This window comes from Plecotus auritus, assembly GCF_963455305.1.
Source record: "Plecotus auritus genome assembly, chromosome: 11".
Lineage (NCBI taxonomy): Eukaryota > Metazoa > Chordata > Mammalia > Chiroptera > Vespertilionidae > Plecotus > Plecotus auritus.
The window spans coordinates 51,777,943-51,800,032 of NC_137777.1; the positions used below are offsets into that span (position 1 = coordinate 51,777,943).

Genomic DNA, 22,090 nt, shown 5'->3' on the forward strand with positions numbered 1-22,090 from the left:
TTGTTGGTTAGGTACCAATTCCAATTATTTTAAAAACCTGTTGTTCCAAATGTTCTCTAAAATGTTTGACAAATATCTATGTCAATTGAAATATAATTACCTCACTTTTTTTTTTTCCACAGAAACTGCCCTAAATCTTCCCTGGGGCTTATTTTCCGCATCTATAGGATAGCGATAACAATATCTACCTCCCAAATTACCAGGAGGGTCAAATGAAGTTGGTGACAAGGGCCCTCTATAAATACAATACATTAAATGTTGGGTAATACTGAAACAGGCACTGAACAATATCCAATACAGGTATTCAGTGTTCCAAAGGCTGAACCCCTTCATTTGCAATAACTGTCGACAGAAAGTGTGTCCATCATCTAGTCCCAGTGAGTTTATCCACTCTTTTCATTTAGAGTATTCTGATATTTTCAGTCTTCTTCCTTAATAATGGAAAACACATTAGTAAGCCCACTTTCCTGGACATAAGCACCTGTGAGTCTCACAGCTCCCATCCTATTAGACCTACCGATTTACTGAGAAAAGGTGTGTTTTCACCTGTTTTTAAACTCCACACATGATGTACAAGTGAAAATTTACTACATGAAATACTCCTTTTAAAAAATGTTTTCTAAAATGTTTTTAGTGTTATGTGTGTGTGTGTGTGTTTGTGGAGGGGTGTGTGTTTTAGAGAGTGAGAAAGGAAGAGGGAGAGCGAAACATCCATGATCAAAAAACATCAACATCGGTCTGCTGCCTCCTGCACACCCCCGACTGGAGGTCAAGCCTAATCAACAGCGACCTCTTGGTGCACAGAACTACGTTCAGCAACTGGGCCACCCCGGCCAGGTCTGAAATACTCCTTTTTAAAGCAAACTTGATAGTGAAGAAATGATCAGCTTATGAGGAAAAATATTTCCAAGCCCCCATGACCCACTAACAACATTTTAACTCTTTGCACGTGTGCCAATGTATTTCTTTAATAACGCAGCTTTCATTGTTTATCCCCAGTATAGACCACTTAGCCATGGATTTCCCATTGGGAAAATAATTATAAGCCAGTATTTCCCAAAATGCATCCCAAGGGAATGCAGCTCTAGAAAAAAGCCTCCTTAGCACATCAATAATATTAATATGACCTACAGTCATACTGTTTTCTTTGGAAACGCAGCAGGCTCTTGGCCTCTATGATCAGTGACTTTGTTTTGTTTCAATCCTCACCTGAAGCTATGTTTTTATTTACTTTAGAGAGGGAGGGAGGGAGGGAGGGAGGGAGGAAGGAGATCAATGTGAGAGAGAACCATGGATTGGTTGCCTCCTGTACACACCCTGACCAGGGAGGGATCGAACCTGCAGCCTAGGAATGTGCCCTGACAGGGACTCGAACTGGCAACCTTTCTGGTGCACAGGACAACGCTCCAACTGAGCCCCCTGCCCAGGGCCATCAGCGACCTCTTTAGGTGCACAGGTGTAGTACTCTCTCCCAGCGGTTCTATATTAAGGTGTTGTCTAACTTTAGAAATCGGTATCTCTCACTCAGTGGCATTTCCCAGGCCGTTTCGCACAGAGCCCTCCCCTCACCTGCCGCAGTCTCCCCATGGTGGAGCAAGCGGGTGCCCAGTCCAGAGGAACTCTGCGCTCTGCATCCCCGCCTGCCCGCAGGACAAAGATGACTCCTTCACCCAACAAAAGGTCAGCAGGCCTTCGCACCAGAGCAGAGTAGGCCGGGAAGGGCAAGCCCAGGCCTCCATCTCAGGGTGGAAGGTACCGTCACCGTGCCGCCTCGGCAGCTTTTAGGGACACGCATCCATGTTCTGACTCGCAGGCAGCCAGGCGTGCTCACTGTGGGAGGTGCAGATCTGAGCAGCTGATGGCCAAGAGGCAGAGGCCTCTGTCCCCTTCACACAAGCGGGTCGGTGGCTCGCAGCCTCCTGAGCTGAAAGGGAAAGCATTGAGCTTCCCACCACCAGGCTCCCAGGGAGCTCAGGCTGGGAAGCCACTCCCTGCCCTGCCCTGGGTCTGCACCCAGGAGGAGGTTGGAACAGTCAAAATGACTGTGGATTCTGGATCCTCAAACAAAACTTCACAAAAGCCTTCCTTCCGAAACCACAAAGGAAATTAACTGCCAGCCAGGTGTAGTTCCAGGAGGCCCCGGCGTACTCCATGGAGGAGGCTGAACGACGCATCCCAGTTGTATTTGACCGCACTGAAGCCTGGCGTTAAGGAGCCTGAGGAGGCCCCAGCAGCAGGCGGAGAAGCCGGCACTGGACCCAGAGCCTGTGCTCCTGTTCCCTGATCCACGAGCGGCGGTAGTGGCTGGGGGCCGCGGTCACTGCTGTGCTCAGGCCTGCTCTCTCCTTCTCTCTCATGAGCCCACAACCAAGGGCAGATCAATGAACTAACATGACCCCATCTGTGGGGTTTTTCACATGGTATTTCAAGGCACACAGACTTCTTTAGAAAATGGACTGAATTTAGAACGTAGGTGCACTTGTGATGTTCACTAGCTCTGACTGGCCACACCAATTAGTCCCAAGTCAGGAGAGCATGCCAGGTGCAGTTGGGGGCAACATGGAGCCGCCCTCACGGAGCAGCTCCCAGCCGGCCCCGCAGCGCTGGGCACCTCCAGGCTCCCAGCTTCCTGCACAATGAGGGAAACCCCCTTGTCCATTACTGCAAAGTTCTTAGCCCAGAATGACAGCCTCTCCTTCAAGACTGGAGCTCAGCCTGTTTGCCCTCGGACCGTAACACTGGAGTTTCCAAAACAGTATCTTCAACGAAGTGTTAGGATTTAATCACTCTGATTCCGCTCAATGAATCTGTGTTATATCATACTAGTGGCCCAGTGCACGGATTTGTGCACATTGAAAGAAAATTAATTAGGAGGTGGCCAGTGGGGCAGGATTGGGCAAGATGGGCTGGACATGACCTGGAGCCAACCTCCCATGGTCCCACCCCAGCCGCCACACCTGGGGTGGCGCCACAGCTCAACGAGGTCTGCGGTCACCACAGCTTAGCAGTAAACGAGATTCAGGCCGACAGTGTCCCAGCAACAACAATACCCACGGCCAAAGGTGGAATCACATGGCCCCTCGAGGAATCAGGCTCCCTACTCTCTGGTTCCAGGGTGCATCACCCGAGAACCGCCACTGCCAAGTCACTGCAGCTCGGCAGCTCCTGCATTGAGCTTCTGCCCCCTGGTGGTCAGTGTGCGTTATACCCACTGGCTGATCAGACGGTTGCTTAGCCTTTTATATATATAGACTAGAGGCCCGGTGCACGAGATTCGTCCACGGGGGGGGGGGGGGGGGTCCCTCAGCCTGGCTTGCGCCCTCTCACAGTCCAAGAGCCCTCAGGAAATGTCCAGGAGCCCTCAGGGGATGTCCAGGAGCCCGTGGGGAGAGGGCCTAAGCTGTCAGTCGGACTTCCTTAGCACTGCCGTGGAGGCAGGAGAGGCTCCCACCACCGCCGCTGCGCTCGCCAGCCACGACCCAGCTTCTGGCTGAGCGGCTCTCCCCCTGTGGGAGTGCACTGACCACCAGGTGGCAGCTCCTGCGTTGAAAGTCTGCCCCCTGGTGGTCAGTGCACGTCATAGCGATCAGTCATTCCGCTGTTTGGTCGATTTGCATATTCACCTTTTATTATGTAGAATTCCCTCTGATCCAGTAAATGAGGGCAACCATTTGCCAGCTTCAGGGGTCGAAGCTCATCCCTGGCCTGCCATGCAGGAACCACCTCCTGGCCAGGCCGCACCACCTTCTTCACACAGGGTATTCGGCTACAATTGTTTTAGGGGACATCTCACAATTACATTCCAAATTGTGGGAACCAACTAACTCTCTCGGCAGAGCTAATCTTGATGGGGGGGAGGGGCGGGGCGGGATAAAGAGAAAGGGAACTCAGAACCTCTTTCTAGATAACTTGTCAGGAATTCGTTAGGCTGGGCCCCCTGAGGGGGCGGTCGGCCTTATCACTGCTTCTCCCCCGAGTCTCAGGGCCCACCTTGCACATCTACCGAGGGCATGGACAGAAACACAACAGCAAACCCTGAGAAAACCATCCCGTGCCAATGACTTGGATTTGGCCAGGCCGGAAGGTTGGTTGTGAGGTCTCCAATATGCCCGCTGATTTAGGACGTCTACCAAACACCATGCACTGGCCTCACTGTGAGATGGCCCAGGGCAGTGCTCGACAAACTGCGGCTCGCGAGCCACATGCGGCTCTGTTGACTAATGAGTTTGCCGACCACTGGGATAGGGGCTTAATCACAAGGAACAACAACAGCCTGTAATTATTGGAATCGAGAGTCTAGGTCAGTGGTTGGCAAACTCATTAGTCAACGGAGCCGCATGTGGCTCGCGAGCCGCAGTTTGCTGACCACTGGCCCGGGGCAAGGAGGGCACTTTTCCCTGACCTCAGACATCATTTCACGCCCCTGTGACCAGGCTGGCTGCTCCACGCAGGCGAGAAGCTCTGACAGTTCACAGCGTGGTGGGGAGGGAAGCTCCCACCCCCACCCCACCCCCTGAGGGGAGGACACAGTAATCTGGCAGGTACAGGCTTAATAAGGGCAGGGCCGGGCGGTGAAGAGGTCAAGCACACACAGCACTGTGGCTCCCTTCGGCTGCATCTCACCAAGAGGCGGGAACACAGATGAGGAGACCGACGTCTCCCTCGCTCTCCTGTTCTAACGCTTGTGTGACAGAGCAGCCCACAGTCAGCCAGTAGAAAAAGCCAGGTGAAGGGGCTAGGTAAGGGCTGAGTACACATCTCATCTGCTCGGCCAGCTCACCAGAGGCACAAGGACACGGAGCCCATTTCCACGAGGATCCGCCTCTGAACGTGCACATCCCACATCGCGTAGAAACGGCGCAAAGCGGAGTCCCGCCCATCTGACCACAGTCAGGTGAGCCGCCTCTATCTGAGGTGCCTTACGAAGGAAGAACTTTCCAAACATAGAAGCTGATCAGCACTGGTAGCTCATTTGAGAAAACAGTGATTTTTTTTTTCTTTTTTTTTTTTCTGAAAATCTGAGGAAGTGGAGTGCAGATCATGCCGGACCCAGGGGGCTAACCCAGTGAGGAGGGTGATCCCTTGGGGCCGGCAGACCAGGGCACTAACCCTGCCCACCCCCTGCTGGTCAGCAGCCCCAGCTGGATGGCATTCACCTTCAGTGTCTCCAGTGAGGGTACTGGATTGCTAGATCATCTCTGTTTCCCTGCCAGCTCGGCGGTGAATGACAACTTTGTCTGGTATCTTAAGCACATGCTTTTCTCCGCAGCCAACACAGACCGTTTGCAAGACACATGCTTGTTAGCAAATTGGAATTCAGTGTTTGCTGCACAGTCCCTGCCAAAGGCGCCGTACAGTCATCTGCTATTCAAGAGACGGTCGAACAGCTGGGCTAGCCATCCCCGAAGAGGGGGCAGGCAGGAAGCGGATCCCATTCCATTAATATTTATTGAGCATAGATGGTGGGAGCTTTGGCATCTAGTATCTCATTTAAAAGCCTTTCTTCCCAGTTTTTCTCTAGAGGGAATCTTGACAGGCTGCCTAGCCATCTCTCATGTCGGGTTTTTCCTAAACTTACATTATCCCAGTAAATGATTAATCCCTTCAGATGCTCTGATTCTGGTCCCTGAACGAATGAATCCACAGCATCGCAGAGCGCAGTCCTGGCCTATTATCTCAGCCCCCACTGCTTGGCTTTCGCTGAGTCGCTATGTATTAGAGAACGCTTCCTCCCTTTGACACGGTCCTTTTTAAAATTAAACTCTGGTTGAAGATTTGTTTACTCTGCCACTCAGTGTTTCTTACACAAGGCCCAGGAGGTTAGTTAGTTTTCCCCTTCGGTGGGTAAGGGGAGGGAGCTTACCACTGAGGAGCAATGTGTAAATTTTCTTTGGTCAGAAACTGAACACCACACTACACAGCGTTCCTCCTGTTGTCTCATTATAGCTCTCAGGCAAACATCTCAGCTACTTACTAGCATTTATTCCTCGATTTCCTTAGCAATCCCAAATCCTCCTGGAAATAAATGGGCATATAAATCCCACATAAATATGGGGAGAGAGCAGAGATCCCAGTGCAGTGAAGAGAGCACAGGCTGTGGATGGACATACGCCACGGTGGCCACGCAGTGGGCCCCTCAGCTGGAGAATGGGGCCGCAGGCTCCCCAGGCATGCTGTCTCGGGAGCTCCTCCCGCACGCACGCCACTTAGTGCAGCTCCTGGCTCAAGCAGTCAGCAAAGATTCATTTGCAATAACGTCACTTTGGAACCCAAACTGTCCTACATTTCATTTCCATTCTTTTATGGATTTTATTGGGTTACTCTGTTTCCTCCGATTCACTGACCCAAGCACGACTTTGTCACCATGCCTCACCCCTTCCTGTCCTCACTTTTCTTAGATCCCACGTCTACGGTTATGGTCACAGCTGGGCCACTGCTCACGCACCTGGCTAAGTCCTATCCCTGCTGAATCCAGCTGTCTGCTTTGTCTACGAGACAGCAATGCAAGCATGCTCTGGAGTTACCCTTCTCGGGCTCAGCACCGTTCTGCCGCTCAGCACCTGTGTCTTTAAGGGAACTGCTCATCACTTCTGCAAAATGAGGATGATGATAATGATGCTGGTGACTCATGGGTGTGTAATCAAGTTTAAACGAGAATATACACTTAGACTTGAGCTGACCATACTAGGTATGTGATGCCTTCAGCTCTACTTCGGGTCTCCCTCACCCTCAGCCAACAACCTTCCTCCCTGCTGTGTGGGGGAAACAGGCCACCGGCCCAGTACCACTTCATCCGACCATCATCCGACATATAACCACCCACATCTGGGCTCCCTGTCTCCACCTTCTCTCCAATTCAATGAGCAAAGGGCTCTTGCTTCCATCAAAGGCCAACCCCTGTCCGTGGGGTCCAGGTCCCCTGCCCTGTGCCTTTTCCAAGGACTGTCATCCTGAAATTATCCTTCTTCTCTCTGCATCTTTGGTTCCTCCCTAAGGTGACCCCCGATGATCCTCCACTCCTGGTATTCGTGCCTTGTGTATCCCTTCCCACTACGTGTGAGTTGAACCCAGGAGTCACTTCTAACCAATAGCAAAGATGATGATCGTTTCACTGCTCCTGTGATTACAGCGAGCCTCCAGCTCTCCAGCAGACAGGAGGCTTGAAGAAGTAGGCGGCTGTGTGGAGGAAGGCCACATGAAATAGCACTGTGGGGTGGGAAGAGAGGGTCTAGAAGCTGAAGGCAGCCTCCAGGTGACAGCCAGCAAGAAACTCGACCTTCAGACCTGCAGGTGCAAGGGACTGAATTCTGCTGACAACCTGAGTGAGTTCACAGGGGAGCTCCTCCCCAGCCCTGCCTCCTGATGAGAACACAGCCCACCTAGCAGCCAGACTACAGCCTGTGACACAGCATAGACCCAGGGAAGCTGAGCCTGGACTCCTAACCCTAGACACCATGACCACTGTTGTAAGTAAAAAAGTTTGTGGTGCTTTGTTACACTGCAATAGAAAACAAATACATTTGCTCTGGACCAGACTTTCCCATCATGCACTAGCATCTACTGTATCCTGTGAAAATAAATCTGGACCATATGCCCTCCAAATGCTCCGCTTCTCTCTGCTCTCCTTTCCAGCAAAACTTGTAAACAGTTTTCCATATGTGTCCTCACCTCCATTCACTGCTCTCAGCCCACGCTAGTCACATCACTGACTTCACATTTTTTTGGTCAAGGACACCAAGTTCCACATTATCGAATCGGAACGAACATGGCTCCGTCCTTATCTTATTCACTATCCCAGCAGAATTCAGCACCACTCAGCACACCCCATTTTCAGAGCGCTTTCGCTTGGCTGACTGGCTTTCACATTTCCCATGATTGCTGCCTCCTCCTCCTCCTCCCAGACCTGCTTCCTGAGCAGTGCGGAGCCGCAGGGTCTGGCCGCAGGGCCGCAGGGTCTGGCCCAGGCTCCCTCTCTAGGCCTGTCTCACTTCCTGTCTAACTAGTTTCTAGCGACATCAACATGCTGGCGGCTCCCAAATATTTCTCTCCAGCCCTGACCTTTCCCCTCCGCCTCACATCCTGCAGTCAACTGCCCCATTGCAGCTTCCACTTGGATGTCTTAACTGTCATCTCAGACATAGTATGCCCGAAACAGGACTCATTTCCCTTCCAAAAATCTGCTGTTCTCCCAATCACAGCAAATAGTACATCTAACCAGCCTTCACATCGGGGCCTCACCCTGGATTCTCTTCCCTCCCTTCACGCTCTCACATCAGCAAGTTCTCGAGAGTTGTCTGTCACAATAGACCCTGACTCCGTCCACTCCTCTCTCACTCCCTCTGCCAACCTGGAGCACTGCCCTCACCTCCCACTTAGACGATGGCCACCTGGCTGGTCTCTCCCTGCTGTCCACATGACATGGCCTTTTAAAAACACAAATCACCTCGTATGCTGTTACTGCTTAAAATGTTCCAAAGTCTTCACACTCTATTTCAAAAGGCCCACTGGGCTCTAAGCTGCTTCCCCAACCTGCCTCCCTGGCGCATCTCCAACCCACCAAGTCTCACCACCTTTCCTCCTTCCCACATTAAGACTTTTGCCATTGCCATTCCTTCCTTCTGGAAAGATCTTCTCCAGCTGTGGCTCGGATCTCAGCTCAAAATCCCCTCCTCAGGGAGGTCTTCCCCATAACAGTGTTCTCCTCTTCCTCCTAGTTTCTGAGGCACCACCATTTCCATCTCATTGTGCAGCACACTCCACTCTCAAGCACCCTGCTTAGCATCTTTGTTTGATTGTTGCTATGATTCCTCTAACCAGATGTGAGTATATGAAGGTGCTTACTTCTGTGTTCTAGAGTAGCACCTGGCACATCGTAGGTGTTCAATAAATATTTGAATAAACAAGTGCATGTGTGTGTGTGTGTGTGTGTATATATATATATATATATATATATATATATATATATATACATACATAAATATATACACTGAGTGGCCAGATTATTATGATCTCTGAGCACATAATAATTTGGCCACTCAGTGTGTGTATATATATATTAGAGGCCCGGTGCATGAATTCGTGCCTGGGTGGGGTCCAGCCAGCCTGCCCAGGGGAAGGGGACATGGGCAGTTGGCCGGCCTGCCTGCTGGTCAAACTCCTGGTCAAGGGGACAATTTGCATATTAGCCTTTTATTATATAGGATATACACTGAGTGGCCAGATTATTATGTGTTCAGAGATCATAATAATCTGGCCACTCAGTGTGTGTGTGTATACACACACACACACACACACACACACACAGTATATATATACAGGGGTGGGCAAAAGTAGGTATATAGTTGTGAGTATGCAAAACAGAGTTAATAAAGCTATTGTAATCATCATAACCTGCATGTCTTTTTCCATGCCAATGAATGTAAACTTATTTTGCCCACCCCTACAGATATACATATCTATGATATTGACATTGTTATATGCATTTATAATAAAATGTCCCATTATATTCCACTGAAAATCTCTTCAGATGCAATGTCAAGATGGCTGAAAAGCAGTAAAAACTTATACAAATTATACCTCAAACATCTCAACTATTCTAACCAAGACATCTAGAATAATAAAAGGGTAATATGCTAATTAGACCAGACGTCCTTCCAGATGTCATTCCAAACATCCTTCCTGATGAAGCTGGGGCCAGAGGGAAACCAGCCCAGGTCCCAGGTGCCTGCCTGTGGCCAGAGGAAGGAAGCCTGGGTCCCAGGTGCCAGAGGGAAGGAAGGTCTACTCTTTGTGCATCGAGCCTCTAGTTATTTTGATATAATGTAACAGAATTTGTTAGATGTGTAGAATCTTTTTTGATAATGTAAATTACCACACTACAGTTATTCTGTTTTTATAGATTTGATTTTTGCCCCTACACTGCGTTTGCTTAGAAGACAGACCATGAATTATAATTGTTTTCTATCACAAATTGTGCAAAGCACTGTTCAAACCACAAGGCATATTTTCAGGATTTCTGGAAGAAAATACTAAATATTCACTACTCCTGCTCCTCGATGTCCTGGTGTCACGTGACTGACGTCCACGCCCAGCCGGGTCCTATAGCCATCAGTGCCGGAACAGCCGTGGTAAAGAGTGTGGTCACGGTCTGGGTTCCAACAAGCAACTGTCAAAACTCTTCCCACATGACTACTTGCTGGAAATCTCTCACTCCCAGAAAGATGCTTGCGGGTGGTCTCAGAAAGAAATCTGTGGCCATGCCAACACTGGGGCTGTTCTAATGCTCCTGTCTAAGGTTTCTTTGCAACTACAATTTCATGCTTTGAGGAGCTGACTTTCACGCAAGCCCCTGCAAAAATAAAAATATATGTATAGTCTCTATCTATTAAACTCGCTAGTTTACGTATGTTTCCTCCCTCGAGGGTCCACTGCCACAATAGATCCCGACTCTGTCCACGCTTACCTTCTGAAACCTCCAGTAAGCAGTCCTGCAGGTGGCTTTAAGGGCCACTGTGGAGAAGAAGCCCTCCCTCCTTCCCACTTGCTGCCTTCCAAACTTCTTAGCAACACACACTGTGCATGAACCGCGGCGCGGCCTGCCTTGTCCAATCGCACGCCTGGGAGCCCGGCCAGTCAGTTGTGTAATAATAAACCCCTTATCTCCCGGAGATACACAAACCCAGCAATCTCCCGCTTCAGTGCACAGGGACTTCGCTGGAATCCTCAGCACACACTCACATGCGTTTCCAGTGCCAAATCCACCCTACCCCCAATTTTCCCGATTTCCTCCTTTTTGCTCATTTGCAGTTTTGAGGAGGGAAAGAAGCCAAAATGCTAAACAATGTCGAGTTTAAACAGGGAGGGCAGGGGGCACTGCCAAGGCTGCCAGCAAAATGCACGTAGAAACCGCAGGTTCGGCTGTGGCCGCCCGGCTCACCGTTCCCTCCCGGCGCCCGCAATGGAAACTCGGCAGCAATTGTTCTCGGAAGAGCCGGCCTGATGGGCAGGACGGGCTGCGGGCTGGTAGCCATGAGCCAGACCGGCCTTCAAATCCCAGACCAGGGGCCACCCTGCTTCCTCAAGAAGAACGACGTCCCCCTCCTGCCTCGCCGTCCCCGCCTGCACAAACCCGCGCCCACCTGTCCCAGCGCCAAGTTCTCAACCGCACAGGGACAGGTGGCCTTTCCCGCGCCCGCGCGAGACCCGCCCTGGAGGGAGGGGCAGCGCCGCGCCCGGAGCCGGGCCAGGCTGAGCGACCCCCGCCCGCGGCCCGCGCGACACGCCCCTCCCGCCCCGCCCTGCCCGCCGCCCGCACGCACCTTCCCCGCGCCCCGCGCCAGGCCCCTGGGGACCGCGCGGCCAGGGCCCAGCGGCGGGAAGCGCTCCTCGCCGTCCTCGTCCTCGTCGCCGTCCACCTCGATGACTCCCTCCTCGTCCTCGTCCTCGTCCTCGTCCTCGTCCCCGTCCTCCGCGCCCCCGCGGGGCCTCTCCAGCAGCCGTCCGCGCCCCCGCCGCCGGCCCGCGCCCTCCTCCTCCTCGTCCTCCTCGCCGAGCAGCAGCAGCGCGGGCGACAAGGCGGCCCCGGCGGCCCGAAGGGGGCCGGTCCCCGCGGTCCGGGGCGGCGGGGGCAGCAGCGGCCTCCCGCTCTCGGGCGCCGGGCCCGGCGGGTGCAGCGCGGGGCCCCCACGGCGGCCACCCAGGCTGGAGCGCTTGGCCAGGCGGCGCGCCTGCATGCCTGCCGCGGGTCCTCCGCACCCGCCGGGGTGCACGGGGCTGCGGCGGGGCTACGGCGGGAAGGGGGTTGGTGTGAGCGAGCCGCGCGCCGCCGCCTCCAACGCCGCTGCCGCCCTGGAGCCGCGGGCCGCGCTGCGCCCCATGCGGCCGGCGGCCGGGCCGCGCCTCTCGGGCCTACAGTGGCCGCCTGGGCGCGAGCTGTGGGCGCCGCCGCCGCCCGCCAAGCGCCCTGGGCCCCCGAGCCCGCAAAACCCGGACTGGATTTCTCCCGGACCCGCGACCTCCAGATCCGGGGCCTCCGCGCGCCGCGCCCCGCACCCTTCCCTCCCTCCTCCTCCCCCCCCCGCTCCCCCCCCCCCGCGTCCCCGCACGGAGTCGGGGACTCCCTGTGGACGGAGGACCGCGCGCTCCACTACAACTCGGGTTGTAGGTCCAAGTCAGACTCTGAAGGAAGAGATTTGCCCCCGCAAGTTCATTTGAATGGTCTCTGCTGTGCGGGGACAGATCCAGAGCTTCTGTGACATCGGGAATGGTGTCCCCATCCGAGATTGGGGGTCAGCCCCTAAGAGGGGTTCTTGAAGCACTTCCATGGCGTGGCCTGCCCTCAGGCCAGGCTCTGCGCTCACCAAGAGGCCTGACTCCAGCTCCCTCCCTGCTCCGCAGGCCCAGCAGCTTTCTGCCCCCCAAGTGAGGGGCCCTGGCACTGTCCACGCCTTTGTAGAAAGAAGCAGGATGGCCCTTTCCAAACTGCTTGACTTTGTTATTTTTTAAAAATTAGTATGAAGTGAGATCAAGTCTGGAGACCAAGCACCTAACCAGTTTGCCATGTAACTAATGGCACTCACTTTCTAAGGATTTTAGGTGTGGCACAGAAAAGTCACTTGTCACTGTGTGAGGTGAGGCTATTTGGGAAGCCATACTCTTTATATTCACAGCAGATGCCAAATTCCACCTCTGTGGGTGAGGGATGGGGCACCCACCTCCCCAGCACTCCGCGGGCGCCTCCAGAAGACGGCCTCTCTCAGCCCTGTCCTGTAAGGACTGGAGATTTAACACCACACCCCCTTGAGACCCTTAAGGAACTCCTTACATAGGCTCACTCGTGGCGTCTCCCAGCTGCGGAACGGGGATGATGGCAAGGATTCTAAAAATGAATTTGTTCTCCCTGAATCAGATGAGCTTCCTGATAGGCCTATTTCAGATAATGACACTCTCATTTTACCCATTCAGCCCAAAATAGCGGGATCATTTTAACTGCCTTCTCTTAGGTATCCCCAGAGGCAGCTGCCCACCCACCCTTCCCTTCCATTTCCAAACCTCCAACAGTGTCGGTGGCTACTGTGGCTACCGAGTGAAAGTTTTGACCAGCTCTCTCCACCCACTTCCTCAAGCACGCCCTCCCTGGACCTCTCCACATGCCAGCACTAGGTTCATCTTCCTGGGACCAGTCAGATCATGGCATTTTCCAGTTGAACTCTTCATTCCTAAATATTGCATTTAAGACTTCAGAGAGTGAGGAGGGCTCCCGGACTAATAAAAGGCGCAGGCCGGGCTGAGGGGACCCTACCCCTGCCCCCGAGTGCACCAATGTCATGCACCAGGCCTCTAGTCAATAAATAAAAACTAAAGAACAAAGAATGGCCACCATCCCAATTGCAAGAAATTTGTCTTGGTCAGTTTGGGAGGTGATTTTAGAGATGGGCAGCAGGTCTTTCTCTGACCAGAGAAACAGAGATCACCAAGTTTTGGCTGCTGGGTGCAGCAGTGGCGGAGCGCAAAGGTGTGAGATGAGTGGGGGAGGGCCAGGCTCCCAGTCCCTGCTCAGGTACTTACCAGCTCTATGTACTTACTCATTCTTCCCCTGTGCCTCAGTTTCCTCATCGGTGAAATACAGATAATAGCAGTCCTTATGTAATAATGAAGTTGTTTTGTAGGACAACGGGTTAATATGTGTAGTCAGCTTAGAAGCGTACCTGGTACAGGTGGGTCTGTATCAAGGCTCGTTATATTCGGTGTGTTGCTAGCGGCATATGAACAAGGTAGCTTGGGATACTCTCAAAGAATAACAAGTAAGCTCAGAACTGTCTATAAATAGCAAAAACGTGCTTGTAAAGCCCGACTACATCTTATCCAGGGGCTGTGGTCAGGCCAAGGATAAAGCTTTTTATGTCTGAAATTGTCATAGATGAAAGAAAGCAAATGTTTTCTTGAGAACCGACAGGGAAGACAAGATTAAGTGAGTTCGTGGTTGGGATTTGTGGTTGAGTGGAAGAAGTACTAATTTACAGCATTGTTTCCTTTCAAAATTGCTGTATATGTGTGGGGGCCCTGACCAGAGTATGCCGGAGGTTCAAGGCCTACTCCCCACTCGCCATACGCATGCGTGCAGGCAAGGACACAGCAGTGTTACTATGTTAAAGGCCCCTTTGCCCTATGCATGCGCAAGGGCAGTGACTCAGCAGTAGCAATATACGTACTGCACAAGCGCACCCTTATACAACCTGCTTATGTGAATATAGCTGGAGCTTCACTAATTGGCACGAGGCCTCTTCCATTTGGGCATGTATATAAGTTGCCACCAACCAGCCAGTTTTTGGCTGCTTTGTTCATAATAAAGCATGCCCCACCCACCTACGGTCACCCATGTGTTCTTCCTGCACCCAGAGGGATCAAGTTCCTAGCTGAGCAATTTGCTCCCAACACTTGGTGCAGTCGGCAGGATTCTGGGGTAAGTACCCCGTCCACCACGTCGGAGGGTATGTGGCCTCCAACCAGGTGTGGTATCCGGTAGCGTGGTCCTTCCTGATGCCTTAAACTGCCCCACCCCCCGGAGGACTGGGAGCTGGTTGAGGTAATGCCAGAGGCGTTAGAGAAGGCTTTGTCGTCCCTGATGGATTCCCAAAGACCAGCGGAAGGCTGCCAGGAAGGCAGGCTGGTGGCTCCTAACGGCCTTGAAACTGCAACACTGCGAGACGCTGGCTTGGGAAGCCAAGACACATGAGTTACAGAGCCTGGAGGAGGCCCTGGAGGCCCTGGCCTGTGTGCTAGAGAAGGTGGTAGCCTCCCTGGACGGGAGGGCCCGGGAGAACCAGAGCCAGACAGCAGCTCGGAGGAAGAGTTACCGCTGGTGCAGCGGCCTCTGTCTTGCAGGCATGACCGATCATAAAAAGGCGTCCGGAGCATGATCAGCTCGTGGCCCCAGGAGGTGGGGCTCCAGGGCCCACGGTTACTGAATTAACCTCATATACCTCCTATACCCCACAGAACTGAGCGGATTAGGAAAACAGAGCCAGCAGAGGCCTGAGGAGCGGATTCCGGCCTGGTTCCAAGGGATTTGGGATGATAGCACAGCTAGCTTGCAGCTGTCTCCGCCCAAGATGGAGAAGTTACCTCCATAAGGACCCATCCTTCCTGGTGGCAGCGACTGCAAGATCAGTCGCCGGTTGGGAACCGGGCTGGGAGACCACTCCTGATGGATGGTTAATGGCGGCGCCTCGAAGCATTTGGCAGGATGCTGGAGAATTGCCAGAAACCACGAGTAAAGGGGCTATGTGTGTAGATTCAGTGCAAGTGATATGGGAAATGGGCTTGAGACCAGCCACGTTTAATTTGAACACTCATGGTCCTAATGATGAGCGTTTTATGACGCATCTGAAAGACTTGATTCTCGCTGCAGCCCCCACCCCAGCGGCGGTCGGCTCCCTGGCAGCCACTTTGACCCCTTTCGTAGATCACCGTATGCATGAAGTGACTACGGCCATGCTGGCTTGGGGGACGTGGAAGTCAAGCAGCGAGACCTGTGACTGTGCAGAAGCCTAAGGTACGTAAAGCGATGCCTAAGACCACAAGCCGGATGAGTGGCAGGGACAGAGCCTGTGGAAGTCTCCCGCACACCAGTGTGGGTGGACCTGCTGGCCGCGGGGCTTAGGAAAGAGAAAGAGATCAGCAGCCCACGGCCCTGTGGAGGCAATGACCAGCAGGACAGCGTTTCCAGAAGCTGCCGAGGAAAGGCAGGTCCCCGGACAGGTGGCCTCCAGGACTATTAGCCTCCCCTGAGGAGGAGGGGGACTGAGGAGCAGGCTGAGGCACCCGGTTAGGAGGGACCCCGGAGGACCGGAGGCCGCTTGTTGAACTCACCATATATTGTCCCCCTGCAACTTGCAACGTGTGTTGGCACTGGTGGGTACCGGTGTGGATTGCAGTTTGCTCTATGGTAACCCGGACAGATATACAGGCCCAGTGGCTCATATAGACGGGTCCGGAGGCAGAACTGTCCCTGTGTGGCAGGCAACCTTGTCCCTGGGTATTGGCCGCCTTCCCTGAAGGCCTATCCCGTGTATGTTTCTCCCTACAGAATACATCTTGGGTGTGGATAGGCAGAAGGGTTAACGCTTGCCATGGCCCAGGGTGAATTCCGCTTGCGGGCGTGTGGTAAAGCCCATCACACGAGGGGGCACCCACACCATGCAGTCGGCCGTGACACTGCCTGGCCCCCACCAGGTAGCGTGGGCGCAGCAGTAAAGCCTCCCAAGGAGGCCATGAGAAATTGGACTGACAGTCGTGCAGCTGGAGAAGGCGAAAACATCGGCCACGCGCAGCCCGCACAGTTCCCAGTGTGGCCGGTGAAGAAGCCCCAGAGCAGCTGGCGAAGGGCTGGATGACAGGGACCTGGAGAAAGTGACTCCCTACACTCCGCGGTGCCGGCTGTGACGGAGCTCCTGGGCCTCCTGCCTCTCACGGTGGGGCGGGGCCGTAAGGGTGGATGTGGCTAATGCTTTCTTCTCCGTGGACATAGCCCCAGAGAGTCCAGACAGTTTGCTTCCATGTGGGACGGTCGGCGTGGACTTTTGTTGCTCTCCCGCAAGGATACTCGCACAGCCCTACCATCTGTCGTGGTTGGTGGCACAAGATTTAGCCACCTGGGCAAGCCTCCCACTGTGACCATGTTCCAAATATTGACGACAGCATGCTGGCCTCTGATTCTCTTGCAGAGCTGAACGCAGCTGCCAGAAGTCTACGGCAGGCTTTGGACTCAGGAGGATAGGAGGTGGGGAATGACTGCCGGGTCCAAGGACCTGGCTTACCTGTCAGATTCTTAGGAGCTGCCTGGTCAGGTGAGAGCAGGTGCTATCCGGGGCAGGCACTGACAAAGTGCGGCTAATCCCCAACCTGCGACGGCGAATCGGTTACAGACCGATGTTGTCTTTGGGACGCTGGCGAGTGTTCACTCCCACCTGGCGCGTTGTTGCGGTCATTGTACCAGGAGTCCCGGAAGGGGGCGACGTGGGACTGGACTCCAGAGGCTGAGGAGGCCTTTCTAGCTGCCAACAGGACACTCGCCCAAGCCCAAACCTTGCAGGTCGTAGACCTGACACAACCATTCCAGTTGGACGTAATGTTAGAGAGTAGAATTTTTTGAGCTTGCTTCCTCCTAGTCGACTTAGCCTTGAATCCCAGCTGCACCTCACAAAATAGCCTTGCAAGATAGAACACTGTCAGCTTTCTGAGGAACAGGATGACCCTGTAAATAACATGGTCATCAATAACATGACCCTGACATTAAAAACTGTTTTGTCTTGGGTTACTTGCTCTGCAAAAACAGGATGTGGTTAATGTGCTTAAAAGTGGTCCCGCACAAAGGGTCGGGGCTGCTCTCTGGACTCCCTGTGTGGAGAAAGGCAGAGCAGTCGCCGGCCGGCTAATAAAGGCTCCCTAAATTTTAATTTGGTCTGGACTCCAGTGGTCGTTCACTCGTGTTCGCTCCACAACAGTAACTGTTACTCCACAGGGGCTCAGTTGGGTCTGTGGCGACAGCATGGGCAGAGAAGGGCACCCATCGGGGTCTGGTTCCAGCTGTGGAAGGGGGCCGAGAGTCGGCACTCCCTCATCGAGCAGCAGTTGGCAGCCACTGATGCGGCCTTGCAGGCCTGTAAGGCGATCGTGACACAAAGTGAGGGCTGTGAAGACTGCCTGGCCTACAGCCGGCTGGCTTAGGTCCTGGTGACAACGCCCAAGTCGGCAGTGGCACAGACCTCACCTTTAGCAAAGCGGCGGTCTATTTGGAACTGAGGGCAGCGGTGAGGACAGGCCCTCTGTCACAGGAATTGCAAACCCTATTGGGTCCTGTGACTCATGAGACCCTGTCAAGGGATGAAACTCCTGTGGAGGAGGCACTCCCTATCCATTCCAAGAAGGTACACCCCCTCCCGGAGACCATGTGGCACACGGACGGGTCAAGTAGGGGTATCCCTGCCACCGTGGCTGCCCGTTTGGATACAGATGAACTGTGGTTCGATTCTGGTTCAGGGCAAAGTAGCCAATGGGCTGAATTGCGAGCAGTCTGGATGGTTTGGACACAGGAGCCTGGCCCTGCAGTCATTGGAACAGACAGCAGGGCTGTCTTTAAGGGCTTGACTTTGTTGTTGCCGAAAAGGCACAAGCATCAGTGGACGATAGGACATCACCCCGTGTGGGGACAGGAAGTGGGGAAGGAGATACAGGAAGTAGGGACTCCCAAAGAGGCACCAATATACCATTTGAGTGGCCATAGACCGCTGCGAGCCCCGGGGAGTGATAAGGCAGATGCCTTAGCAAGGGTCTAGGAGGTAGCAGCCTGGGTGTCTTCATCGGAAATTGGGGCACATGGGACCAGGGACAGTGGTGCAGGTAGCTAAGCATTGTGGACTCTGTGCTCAAGGAGCTGGCAATGGGCCAGGCTACCCCGTAGAAACCATCTGGCGTAAGGGGTCGCGTGTGGGGGCCCTGACCAGAGTATGCAGGTGGTTCAAGGCCTACAGGCCATATGCACATGTGCAGGAGAGGACACAGCGCTGTTACTGTATGAAAGGCCCTTTGCCCTACGCATGCGCGAGGGCAATGACTCCGCATAGCAATATGCGCACTGCACAAGCGCACCGTTCTGGAACCTGCTTGTGGTAATGTAGCGTGAGCGTCGCGAATGGCACGAGGCCCCTTTTATTTGAGCATGTGTATAAGTTGCCACTGACGAGCCAGTTTTGGGCTGCTCTGTTCGTAATAAAGCATGCCCCCCTACCTGCGGTCACCCGTGCGTTCTTCCAGTTTCCACGATACGCTTTGAAATGAGCTCATATCCCCCTCAGGCTGCCTCAGCACAGCCCAGGCCCGGCCCCACTCCCTGGCCGCTGGGCCGGAGAGGCTGTGCTCTGAGAAGGAGCAAGACTGGCCTCGCATCAGGACCGTTAAGGGAAGGCCAGTGTCCCCGAGGAGGTTTGGCTGAGCGGGGCTGGAGGGGTGAGAGGGATCTGGAAGGGCAGGGACCTGCAGGCTGCTGAAGACCCACCTCATGCCCTCAGGGGACGCCAGTGGGAAGTAAAATCAAATAAACTAATTCATCAGGAACCTAGAAATGTCTCCTGATAGGGGCTCAGGACACAGCATGCTCACAATATGGGCTCTGAAGTCAAACAATAGCTCTCAGTGTCAAGTAGGTGGGGAGGAGTTATTGCTGCTATGTCCCTGAGATGCTCCCTAAACATCACACATTGTTACCTCCCAAACCAGGGCCCCTCCACGGATGGTCCAAATTAACACCTCATCCCTGAAAACATTCGTCACTCATTCGATCCGTATCTGTCAGCCCGCCACGTGCCGGGCCTGGTGGTGTTTGGCACTGGTGTGCAGCTGTGAGCAAAATGAACAACACTCGCCTCGGAGGGGAGGTGACCAGAACCCAAGAAAATAGGCCCCTCGTGGTGCCACAGAGGCAGTGGGTGCTGTGGTCTAGAGACTGCCATCCCAGTGCAAGGCGAAGAGGCGAAGGGTAAGAGAATCCTCATCTCCCAAGCAACCCTCAGACCGAAGCTATGCCTGTCCCGCACCAGCCTGCACCCAGAGGGGCGTTTCTTCCACGAGCAACGAGCTTAGCCCTCTTTAACACACACTGCCCTCAGCACACGTCGTCAGAATACTTGCCTGAGAGCGGAAGTTAGTGTGTGTGAGTAAAAAAATGACTAGAATTTCTTTTTTAGGGAACACATATTTGCTATTTTGGGGTGTGTGTGTGCGCACAGAAGGAGAGAGATTTCTGCCTTTGTTGTTCCCTGGTCACTTTAATCTCATATTGACTGATGGGGACACCGTCCTGTGGCTTTGTCGCCCTGTAATCACGGAGATTGTGTGCAGAAAGTCAGAAGTAACTTGCTGGGGAATTTCCTGCAGGAGCTGAGCAAACACATTCACATCCTGGTGCACTTTCCCTTTTCTCCCTGGGCGCCCGCCCGCTCCGAGCACTCCACCTCCGGATTTTGCAGTGCCTGCGCGGGGCCAGTGCGATTGGCAGAGCACCCCCACCCCAGACTTCCCCAGGCCTGAGCTGTCGGAGACCTACAGTGGGAGCCAGATTTGGGCGCCACAGCTGGGAGTGAGGCTTTTGTTCCTCAACAAAAACAAGTGCCTGGGGGGCCGCCAGCACCCAGCCGCCGAGCAGGCATCACGGAGCCCTCCGGGGGCGTGTTGGTGACCTGTCATCAGAGACGCTCCTTCTGCTTCCACATGATCCCAGGGAGACGGTGTGGCCACTCGTGTGCACCAGCCGACCCTGCTCTGGCGAGGAGGAGGAGGTGCACAGGGGCTGTCAGCTCAGGTGGGGACCACCTTGCTGCTAACCCACGGCTCCTCGGATCCTCGCCAGCGCTGTCTGTCTTCTCTGTCCCGGAGCTTCTGTTTGTCCTCTGCGACCACAGGCTGTCTTTCTGGCTGAAGCAAGTTAAATGGTGGATTCCTTTACTCCAGGAAGGAGAGCTAGGCGCTAACTGGCCTAAGGCAGCTCCTGTGAAGTGTGGTGTCTGGTGATAAAGGCTCAGAGACCTTCTGCTGCAGGACTTGTTTGATTTTTGCTAAGTTAGAACTCAGCAGGGACCTGCAGGCTGCTGAAGACCCACAGGATACCTACATATCCCAAGAAGACTCACAGGAGAAAACCAGAGTCACAAGCCAGGTAGATTAGGGGTGCGTAGTCTCATTTCAGAAAGGACTATTTGCAGTTCAAAAACCTCAGAAGATTTAAATACTCCCCCATCCGTCCTGGAAAAACCACTTCCGTCTGGGTGCTGATGTCTAAGAGCCACAATTGAAAACATGTCCCTTCCGCGTTAGCTCAGGCTTGTTGGCATGCAGATCCTTTTGAGGAAATGGTGAGGTTCAAAGACAGTCGTGTCTACCGGAGTATGAGTGAGTTTAATTACTTTCCTGAGAGCAGGTTTTCAAGAAGGAAAGAGAATTCAGTTGCAACTGAATTCCTGAAAGGAGCTGAAGAGCAACATGAGTGGCAGTGAACGCAGAAAAAAGAGAGTCCAAAAATAGAGGTTTGTTGCCTCATCATTCCGGCGAAAGCCAGCGTTGGAAAGAGAGGGGTTTGCTTGTTTTGCTTTTGCAGCCTGTTCAGTAAGAGTTTCTGCAGCGACGGAAATGTTCGCTGTCCTCACTGTCCAACGTGGCAGCCGAGCGCGCGGAGCTGATGGAGCCCTTGGAAGGTGGTTAGTGTGACGGAGGCGCGGAATTTTCATTTTAGTTCCTTTCAATCGCCGGTGTGGCTAACGGCTCCGGTGCCTGACAGCAGAGCACAGAATGCTTTGTTTTTCTCTGCTTTTCTTTTGGTTGTACTCTCTCCTACTGCGGGCACATTAAAAGTAGCCACTGTGTAAAAACAACCTGGACATTAAAATAAAACGTCATATGCAATTAAAAACTCTGTCATAGCCCCATCAAAAAGGAGAGAGAGAGAGAGAGAGAGAGAGAGAGAGAGAGAGAGAGAGAGAGAGAGATTCTTAAATCCCAATCTTCTATCCAGCCTGGCTGGTTATATGCCACCTGATTAAAGGGAGTGATACTCATTTGTAAATGCATTTGGCAAATTTACCCTGTGATTGTTTCTATTATTTTACAAATTACAGACATTGAGACGAAGCCCTGTCATTCCCTAGCTTTCCTTTTATTCCTGCCTGGAGACTGTGCGGCCCTGGCACCCTTCCACTCGGCTGTTTCCTTTGAATGCGGCATCTTCGTTATCATGATTAACAAAGGCTTCTGCTCGGTCCCCTTGATTACCGTCTGCTCCGAGAGGAGCTGATTTCAGCCCTGCTGTCTCTTTGAATCCCTCTGCTTTGCTGATCTCAAAGATGTTCGCGACAGCAGACACCCAGCTATTCCTAAATGACATGGTTTTTTGTGTGTTCTTCTTTTGAATGTGTTATATGTTTAGTAATTTTATCATCGTCTGCAACTTTTTTCTCTTCTTTCAATTGTCTGATTCTAAATGCCTCCTTCACTCATTACTCAGAAGCCTGAATATATGCAAGCAATTGGGTTTGGTAATTTG

General features: G+C 53.2%; 1 protein-coding gene across 1 annotated transcript in view; it reads right to left on the reverse strand.

The window, feature by feature from the left end:
* The window catches only part of ZNF704 (zinc finger protein 704), a 129,060-nt gene extending 117,266 nt beyond the window's left edge, over positions 1-11,794 (reverse strand). Inside the window, exon 1 of the mRNA XM_080646401.1 lies at positions 11,319-11,794. Within this exon, the coding sequence (XP_080502527.1) occupies positions 11,319-11,732 (414 nt within the window). The 5' untranslated portion in view covers positions 11,733-11,794. The remainder of the gene's footprint in view (positions 1-11,318) is intronic.
* Positions 11,795-22,090: the final 10,296 nt, after the last annotated feature.